General features: G+C 42.9%; 1 protein-coding gene across 5 annotated transcripts in view; it reads left to right on the forward strand.

Annotated features, from left to right (window-relative positions):
* Nucleotides 1–4,907: 4,907 nt before the first annotated feature.
* Nucleotides 4,908–10,634, forward strand: part of LOC119650761 (titin homolog) — a 29,951-nt gene continuing 24,224 nt past the window's right edge. For 3 of the 5 annotated variants that reach the window (XM_038053857.1, XM_038053852.1, XM_038053853.1), the window contains exon 1: nt 4,908–10,597. In XM_038053857.1, the coding sequence (XP_037909785.1) occupies nt 5,014–10,597 (5,584 nt within the window). In that variant the 5' untranslated portion in view covers nt 4,908–5,013. The remainder of the gene's footprint in view (nt 10,598–10,634) is intronic. The other 2 variants (XM_038053855.1, XM_038053854.1) reach the window with 2 other exon arrangements.

The raw sequence follows: 10,634 nt of genomic DNA on the forward strand, positions 1-10,634 counted from the left end.
AAAGGTAATGCTTTCTGGGAAGTGCTGTGCCGTGGTGACGGTGGATGTAAAAAATGCATTCAACTCCGCCAGCTGGGGCCCCATTAGGGAGTCATTGGCCAAAATTAATGCACCTGGTTACTTGGCTAATGTAATCGAGAGTTATCTGTTGGACAGAGCTCTCTGGTATGGGACGGTCGACGGGCCCAATGAATACATCATTACAGCGGGGGTACCACAAGGTTGGGTATTGGGCCCTCTGCTCTGGAACGTAAGGTATAACGGGGTGCTCTTGCTTCTCGCAGAAGAGGAGGCCACATTGGTCGGTTTTACAGATGATCTGGCCATAATGATGGTTGCAAAACTCTCGGAGGATGAGGAGGTTTACGCCACCGAGTCGGTCATGACTGTAAAGTCCTGGCTTGAGGGGGCCCGACTAAGCCTGGCGGAGGAAAAGACGGAGGCAATCCTCATTACAAATCGCCGGAAAAAAATACGATCAATCTGCGGTTGGAAGCCATATGATCGCCTCAAAGCCGACCATCAAATACCTTGGCGTGACCCTCGATGGCAGGCTGAGTTTCAAAGGGTATATATCGTACGCCTGCGAAAAAAACTGCAAAGGCCACCACGTAGATGGGCCAAACCAGTGTAGCAGGCTGCTGATAGCTAGGGTCGTGCGGTCCATATTGTTATACGCGTCCCCTATGTGGGCGGAGGCTTTGGACAACGTACAGAACTGGAGAAAGATAAATTCTACCTATCGTCTCATTGCGTTGCGGTGTTCGTAATTACAGAGATGGCCCCTATTGACCTGTTAGCAAGAGAGATGCGATGTCTGTATGGACGGAGGAAGGCGGGTCCATCAAGAACGGAAGCAGATCGCCGGCAAACGGCAAGAGAAGAATCACATAGACTCTGGCAACGACAGTGGGATGAGTCGTCGAAGAGTCGGTGGACAAGCTTATTCCTGATATTAGGGAATGGCTTAACCGACGACATGGGGAGGTGAACTATCACCTCAAGCAATTTCTCACTGGACACGATGGTTATTACCGAAAGTATCTGCATCGTATCGGATGATTCCCCGAACTATTACAGATGTCGTGGGATCCCAGAGGACCCGGAGCATGTGCTGTTTGAGTGCCCGAAATTTCGGGAGGAGAGAAGAAGCCTGAGCGAGGCCCTGGAAGTCGGCGTGAGCCCCAAAAACTTAATCCGGGAAATGCTCAGGTCGGAGGCAAAGTGGACCTCGGTCATCCATGCAATTATCCGTATGCAAACACAACTCCTGAGAGAAGCACGCGCAAGAAGAACGCAAAGAAATGGAGAGGCTGTAACCTAAAGACAGAATGGAGCTGCTGAAGGAAGCAAAGAAGCCGAAGACTGCAGAGTTGGAAACATGAAAGCCTACGGGCATACCTGCCCCGCGAAGTGATGTCAAAATGGTGGTCTCGTGACGCAAGGGCAGGAGAGAGGTGGGAGTGTTTTTTAGTGGGCATGAATCCCACAGCTTTTACGTTCACATGGCAGAGCTGAAATGGATGTATCTTTCTAAGATTTTTTAACACGTCCATGTATTAAAAAAAAATATTTTCTTTGAATAATTAGAAAGAACTTTCTTTTCACCAAACAGCAGGCAATGGTGAGAAGATTTAAAAGCTCACACTCCGTTCTCACTGTAAGTTTTCTTTATAGCTAAGATTATGAAAATAAATTTAATTAATTTTTTTTAATATCACATTTTTTTGTCCGCACGTAGGATGTTTAGTGAATTGTCTTCAAATAATACCCTTTACCATCTTCTTTAATATTTAATTTTTAATTTTTTTATTGCTATGCATTTTCCCCTAAATTATTTTTCCACGTTTTATTGCAAATGGGAATAGAGACTTTGAGATTGAAAAGCAGCTAGCCGATAACCTGTCCCAATATAGGGCTGATGTAACAACATTGCAAGAGATGCGTTGGATAGGGATCGGTTTCCTTGAGAAGAGCCACTACACTATATATTATAGCGGCCATCCAGTAAACCATGTGCTCGGAGTAGGTTTCTTAGTCAGCCGAAAAATGAAACCTGCTGTTACCAGCTTTGAAAACATAAGCGAACGGCTATGCACTCTCCGCTTGCGAGGCAAGTTTAGAAATATAAGCCTCATTATCGTTCACGCCCCTACAGAGGAGCCTCCAGAGTCGGAAAAGGATACCTTCTATGAGGCAGTTGAACGAACCTTCGAAGCCTGCCCCAGATATGATATCAAAATCATACTTGGGGATTTTAACAGCCAAGTAGGGACGAAGCCCGTATTCAGGCCGATAATGTACTGCGGATTATTCAATTAGCAGTGTCACATGAAGTACCTGGTTTGCGCGGAAAGCGGTCCACAAACAAACGTGGGCACCACGCCTCTCCAAACGGGACCACTTTCAACCAAATTGACCACATGTTAATTGAACGCCGCCAACTCTCAGCCTTGATGAATGTCAGAACATATAGGGAGGCCAATATAGACTCGGACCACTATCTCGTTGGCAACACCACTCAGAATCCCCTCTGACAATCAGGAGAGAGTTAACACAGAAGCCATCCACAGCAGAGCCCTTCGTAACACCTATAAGAGGGAAATGGATGCCGCAATAGCCGCAGTCAACAGAGATCCTGGAGATGAGGCATCAGCAAATGATCTTCACAATCACCTGAAGAACGTTATCATTGGTACAACAAATACATACTACTTAGCACCAGCCGCAAAAAGAATCGGAACGGCTGGTTTGACGATGAATTTAAACTAGCAACGGAACGAAAGAATGCCGCAAACCGAGTAATGTTGCATTCTCAAAGAACGCGGGCACGCGTAGAGAATTATCACGAACTCTGTCGAGTGGAGAAGCGACTTCACAGATGGAAAAAGGAACCCTGGGAGTACCAATAAGTCTGTGAACTAGAAAAGTACAGGGAGCAACCGGACCAGGCGCGCAAGTTTTACCAACAAGTCAACAGGATGAAGCCTTATACACCTCGATGTTCATCCTGCTGAGACAAAGAGGGAAATCTGATTTCCGACAGAATGGGCATATTGGAGCGATGGGTTGAGTACTTCGGTGAGCTACTGAACAACCAGAACATCGGCGAGTCGGAGGTCCCACCAACTGAAGACGACGGACAAATATTCCCACCACCAAGGGTAGAAGAAACAGTCCATGCAATTCATCGCCTTAAAAATTGTAAGTCGCCAGGAGCCGATGGATTTACAGCCGAATTGGTTAAATATGGAGGCGACCAATTACACCAAGTGGTTCATCAACTTGTGCTCAAGGGGTGGGACAGCGAATCAATGCCTGACGACTGAAGACGGGGCATTATCTGTTTTATACATAAAAAGGGAGATATCACCTAGTGCAGCAATTATAGAGGTATCACGTTGCTGAGTACCATACCTGAGTACCATCTAAGATATTCTCCGCCGGTCTAGCAAGGGCCGGATAGCCCCATACGCCCAGAAAATCATTGGCCCATACCAAAGAGGCTTCACTCCAGGCAAATCAGCAACTGATCAGATTTTCTTTCTGCGGCAAGCGATGGAAAAACTGTTGGAATATGAACATTAGTTACACCATCTTCTCATCGACTTTAAAGCCACCTATGACGATATTAACATCATGGGAAGAATGAAACGAGACATACAAACTGCTTTCATCGAGATCGAGCAGGCGGTGATTGACGCCAAGGAGCGCAAAGCTATGTATCTATCGCCGTAAGGACAAAAACTTAAGAGAGGTGGTTCCCCGTGAAAAACGTAAACGCACCCTTACCGCGTGGCAACTTTCCTGGCAAGGCGCAGATGGACTGCGCGGCTTATCGACAATTTATATCCGTGGTTGAACTGAACGCACGCCGAGATTCATTACTTCCTTACCCAACTTCTAAGCAGGCATGGAGGTTTTCAGTCTTACATGATTGGGAAGGCGCGATCTCCTGATTGTGTGTTCTGTAATGGAGTGGCGGACGACGCTGAACACACCTTCTTCTCTTGCGAGAGGTGGGACCGCTTTCATCAGCAGCTTTATGTAGGCACTGGGGGGCTCTCTCCAGACAAACTTATCAGAGAGGTGCTAAAGGACGCTGGCAGCTGGAATCGTATTGCGCATTATGTTCGGGCTCTTCTTATTGCGAAGAAAATTGAACTCGACCGGTGGAGAAATCGGACGGTAAGAGGTTCCCTGAACTGACAATTCCCGTCCTCCCCTCCCTTTCCGTTGTTGAAAGGAGTTCCCTGACTTTAAGACTCCCAAAGCCGGGAGAGCGGGAGGACTAGCCCAAAGTAATGTGTCAAACGGTTCCAGGCTAGTTCTCTGATAACAGGGAGGTGTTTAGCTGATAGTCCAACAGCGTACTGTTACGGGAGTCCAACACTGTTCCCAAATATATACACCCTACTTAATAAAAAAAATAGCAGTCCGTGGAAAATATAATATTCTTACAATGAAACGAAAATTAAACCCTCGCATGGACATATTAAAAAGGAATTTTAAGATATCCGTATCTAGAAAAATAATAGATAATACATAGATGAATCGATAAAGATAACCAAGAAGCAAGCACAGTGCTTATGTTGGAAAGTTCAATGCCATCAATACGGATAACAAACACGTAGGTCTCTGATACCATCAACTAATATGTAAAGAACATCTGTGTATATATAGGTTAACATTCGGCTAATTACATAATTTCAAGTGTCCAACGTACATGTCCTTGGAATAGTGCATGATATTTCTTCAACCTTATCGATTGGCCCCATCACAATTGGAATTCTATATTTATTAACGAAAATTCAAACGACATCAGCTGTAATTGATTGTTATGCCTGCAAGTTACCATGGTTATACCCTGGTGACTCGTTTCGATAACTTTCCCAATCAGTCGCAGTTTTAATCGGTCTTTTAATCGTGAAATACGTATTCAAGAAAAAATTGTATCTATTCAAAGTTAAGTGAAATTTGTGAAGAAAAGAAAGTTTTGCAAAATAGTTCAAAATGCCAGTGCTTACTCCCCACGTACCTGATGGTCTCATTGACCTTATGAAGGCTCTAACGAAAAGTATCCTAAAGGAGAAACCGGAAGATATCTATAAATTTGCTATGCAACACTTTGAAAAACTAATAATCGAGAGGGATGGAAACTTGGATAAAGGATACGAGCGTTTTAGGAGTGAAAGTCAATATTTCAAGGAGAAAAAGGAATACGAAAAGTTATTGAAGAAAAATCAACGAAGTGCCGAGAAGGCACCAATAAAGGAACAAACAGAAGTTGCTTCAGACGAAAATGTTACTGAAGAAAAGGACACTCAATCGGCCCAAGCAGTTCAACGTACGAATAAGTTCAAAACGAGAAAATTGAGTTCACGCAAACCTTCGGAGACCTTGATTGCTATTAAGGAGGAGGACGGCGAAGAAACAGCTAAACACGAATTGGATAATGAAATGCAAAGGCGAGAGTGGGCGGCTTTCAAAATCCAGAGAGCCTTCCGCCGTTTCTATGAGAAAATTAAAAAGGGTGGCAGTGGTGGGAAGAGTAAAATGTCACAGGAAACAGCCGCATTAATTATACAAAGGACTTTGAAGACTATCTTTAGACGTAAAAAATTGGATGATGACAAAACGGAGCAGACTAAATTGGATGATTCAGTAGATATTACGCCTAGAATTGATTCGTCTGAAGTGGACAAAATGGAAACGGACATAAGCACAGAAGTCAGTAAGGAAATGTCAGCAGTTCCTGCGGGAAATATAAAGAAAAGTTTAGGTTTTCCTCTTCGGCAGAATAGTGATGACCCACATCCCTCCATAGCGTTTGGCGAACGATGCGCTGAAGCAGATGAGAAACAAGATTTATTGAAATCAGATCTGAAAATAGAAGATAGTGATGCGGGTCCTTCCACTGATGTCAAAACTGACGAAGTAGATCCGATGCACCAAGGATCACAGGAAAGTGAAGTTGTCAAGAAACAAAGCCTAGAGGATAGCATACCTAAGGAACAAGATGAAGAGAAAGAAATTGTTGACAAGGGGGCTGAAAAGGATTTAGATTCTCATGAAAACGAAAATGCAGAAGAAACAAAACTGGTCGATACCAAGGATGGAATTCTGACTAAAGAAAGTTCATCTGATCTTCAAATTGGTAAAGACAAAGATCAGCCTCAACAAAGAGGGGACACTGATAAACAGAGTAATTTGCAGGGAGATGAGGTTTCTTCAAGTATAGCCCAGGAAGAAAAAATATCGGAACAAGGTGAAGAAAAACATGTGGCAGAAAATATTCTCAAGGAGCCTGGTAAAACCACGGAAGGTAAATCTGATGAAAAGCACGTTGAAAATGGGCTAAACAAGCAGGAAGAAGTTAAGGATACTGCGAAGATCGAAAATGGTGATTCGTTGGGTAATGAGCACTTAATTCCAATGGATGACACTGTCGGAAGTTTGGCAAAAATGTTAAAACATGAAAAAGAAGAAAAGGAATTGGATGAAACTGATAAAAGTGAAAAGCTTGATAGCGCTCAGAAGGAAATTACAGATGAAAAAAAAGCAGACGGAAAATCACCAAATCCACCAGATTCGTCTGGAAACATGGACAATTTGCAAGACAAAGCTGATAACCAGGATTCGAAAGATACTGCTGAAAAATCCCACGATCACTTAGTTCCCATGGATGACACTGTGGAAAGTTTGGCAGACATGATTAAACACGAAAAGGAAGTAAAAGAAATGGATAAAACTGACAAGGGGGAATTGGCCGAGCGCTCCTCTTCTGAATCATCCGATGTCAAAACAGCTGAGGAAGAAGCTATAAGAGAAGTTACAGGTAAAGTAACAGCCGCAGATACTTCTAAGAGCGATGGCAAGTTGGAAAGCGAAGCTGAGAATCAGGATTTGAAAAATATTGGTGAAGAATCCGACAACCACTTAGTTCCAATGGATGATACTATCGAAAGTTTGGCTAACATGATAAAACATGAGAAAGAAGAAAAAGAAATGGATAAAGGTGATAAGATTGAAGAGGCTAAGAGTCCCTCTTCTGAACCCACTAATGTCGACAAGGACCACGAACAAGGTACTGAAAAAATAACAAGCGCGAAAAAGGCATCAGCTACTTCTGGAAACTCTGACAAATTGAAACCCGGAGTTGATGGCCAGGACACCAATATTGCTGAAGACTCCGACAAACACTTAGTTCCAATGGATGACACCGTAGAAAGTTTGGCGAACATGATAAAGTACGAAAAGGAAGAAAAAGAAATTGATAAAACTAATAAAGGGGAAGAAGACCAAAGCTCTTCTTCAGAGCCCAGAAAAGACAATAACGTCGAGAAGAAAGATATAGAAGAAATAGTAAGTGATAAAAAATCGATAGATACCTCTGGAGACCATGAAAAATTGGACGAAAAAGGTAACAGTCAAGATTCGAAAGCCAATGCTGAAAAATCCGATAACCACTTAGTACCAATGGATGACACCGTGGAAAGTTTGGCAAATATAATAAAACAGGAAAAGGAAGAAAAAGAAATGGATAAAACTGGTAAACCTGAACAGGGCGAGAGCTCCTTTTCTGAACCCACGAATACCAACAGCTCCGAGGCGAATGGTATAGAGGAAGTAATAAATGAAAGAGAATCAGTACATGCTTCTGGAAAGGATAATAAGTTAGAGGAGACAGTTGACAGTGAGGATACGAAAAATATTGTTGAAAACTCTGGCGAAAACGCCGAGAAAGCTTCGGATATGAAAGAAACGTCAAGTGCAGATAGCCATTTGGTACCTATGGATGGCACTCTAGAAAGTCTAGCAAAGATGATTAAACATGAAAAAGATGAAAAGTTGCATGAAACTGACCCTCCTGTCGAAAAAAGTACTACCGATACCATTGAATCTACTTCAGAAAACCCAGGAAATCCAAGCTCAGAAGAAAATCAAGATGAAGTGAACTCGGAAATTGGTGATGGACCTGGTGAAAAAGTTATGATAACAGCCACAGCTGAAGAAACAGAGCCGCTAATACTTGAAAATGATATTTTATCTGGAGAAAGTGAAACCAAATTTGATCATTTAGCAGAAAAAGGGTCGGATTTAACGAAAACTCAGGAAGACAATGAAAGCGAAAAAAAGAATGAAAACCAAAGTGAAGAGAGTTCGCATGGAATTGGGGCCCCTGGGGCAAAGGATTCGAATGATGCCTCCTTGTTAGCTACTGAAACGACTCCACAGAAGGATGAAACTGACAAAGCAGCAACTGAATCCACTGAACAAACTGGAGATCACGTGAATGGTGAGCAAATTTCGGACGAGGGTTCAGAAGAGAACAAAGACAACCCTAAGGTACAATCTTTAGAAGACAAAGAAGAAACTCATGAGGAGTCATCTAAAGATGAACTGACAGAAGCCGAAATAAAGGCCATAGAAGCAGAAATAATCGAACCAGAAATTGTGCAGAAGACAAATAGTTTGACTGAAAGCGCAAAAGTGGAAGAACAGGACCCTCCCGCAGGTAAACCTGAAAGCAAGGCTGGATCAGTTAAATCAAATGCGGACGATAAAGAGGACCATCAAGATGAGGAAGTGAGCAAAAAATCTGACTCCGACTCCGCATCTGCTGAAATTGGTGCTTCAGGAGGAATTCCAAAAGGCGGTGCTTCGGCAAAAGAAAAAAGTAACGGAAATGAAGCGTCTGAGGATGCAACGAGCATTGGATTAAACATAGAAGGTGATGAAATTTCAGAAGGTGATGCCCCAGCGAAAGAAAGTAGTGGCGATAGTGTTGCACCTGAAGTTGCGGCGGATATTGGAGTGAACACTAAAGACTCCGTGGCACCTACTGAGATTCAAAATGGCGACGTAAATGAGACAGCTGGTGTTACTGAAGCTCTCTCAGGAGAAGATATATCCCCCGTCCAAGGAAGTAAATCCGTTGATTTGGATAAAGCAAGTGGTGTCGAACCTGAAGTAATAGTTGAAACAATTAAACATGAAAACCAGGCTTTACCGAAAAAGGAAAGCGATGACAAGTCAGCAACTGATGAGCAAAAGGATGAAAACTTGGATCAAGACAAGGCCAACACTCAAAAGGAAGAGCATGCGCAAAACCTTACCAAATCATCGCCGCAAAATGTAGATAATCCGATACAACCTACGGAAGATGTTGACACCAAGGCAGGTTCTGAAATTCACTCAGATGTAGAAAAACGTCATTTGGATAGCCAAGAAACTGGTCAATTTTCCGTAAACGAGGAAAATCAAAAGGAAGCTGAAAGTCAAGATAAATCGGTCGAATTGGCAAGCGCACCTCAAAACGACGAATCTGTTCCAGACAAAGTTGACACGCCTGAATCCGACCACGTGAATGGGGCAAGCTCCTCACTTTTGAACGAGTCAACCTCACCTCTATCCACCGAATCAAAGCAAGAAAATGAATTGCCAACCGACGAATCCGCTTCAGAGAAAACTTCAAATAGCAAATCTGACAGTCATGATAACAATACTGAAGAAACGCAGTCAGAGGAGGGTCCATCATCACAACAAAAAGACAACTTACCTGAATCTGCTCCTGAGTCCAAAAAGGAAGCTGAAAACGTTTCTGATTCAACAGATATATTAAAGGGTGGAATACAAACCACCGCAGTTCAAGATGACGCCGGTGATTCAGGGAAGTTACCAGAAAATGGTGACTCAGAAGGAACTGCTAGTACTGAAAGCAGTGATCCGAAGGAACCATCATCCTCAAAGGATGAAAATGTTCCTGTTTTGGCAGTGGAAGTCTCTGAGGCGGATGAAAAGAAGTTAGGGGGAGGAATCAAAGAAAATTCGAAGGAATTACCTTCAGCTCCACTGGTGGAACAGGAGGTCCCTCCCGAAAGTGTTGACTCAAAAGCTACTTCTGATCCACTAACTGACGCGAAAGAAAGCGGGGTTGCCTCCGATTTTGAAAAAAGTAAAGAGCTTACCACGACTAGTGAAAATGCCAACTGGAATGAAGAAAGTCTAGCAGAATCTATTCGTGACTTTAAAGGGAGAACAAGTGATTCAACTAAAATAGTGGGAGAAGATGAAAAACTTGTGAAAGATCAACCAGCAACTGCAGTATCTACAATGGGATCTGGGGCCAATTTCGAGGATGAAAGTAACACATTTCCTCCAGCAACTTCGAATGCAGCTAATGGGCATAAAGATGAGTTGCCACAGGAAGTTGATAATCTGAGCATAGAGGATAAATCCCAAGGTAAGTCAACAGACGATAATGGAAAATCAAATGACGATTTCGCTTTAGCGGACTCTGAGAATATTATAGAAAGTAACCCTTCCGAAAAATGGTCCGAAGTGCAGCCTGACAAAAATGCTGAGAATAAAACCTCAACTAATATGACTGCCGAGTCCAATCCAAACCTAGGTAACCCTTCGTCTGAGTTAGATTTAGAAAACCAAACAGACGAAGACAACATGAGCGAAGCAGAGCTCTCTGGAGTCATATTCGAAGACGGCGAAAATAAAGAAAATGAAGCAGGAAATCCCCAACAAATGAACAAAAATAATACAAAATCTAACATGCAGGGAACACCAAAGTCTGACAAAGGTAAGGATTGTATAATATTAACCCATGCTTTCAATAT

The sequence above is a fragment of the Hermetia illucens genome, chromosome 3 (genome assembly GCF_905115235.1).
Source record: "Hermetia illucens chromosome 3, iHerIll2.2.curated.20191125, whole genome shotgun sequence".
Lineage (NCBI taxonomy): Eukaryota > Metazoa > Arthropoda > Insecta > Diptera > Stratiomyidae > Hermetia > Hermetia illucens.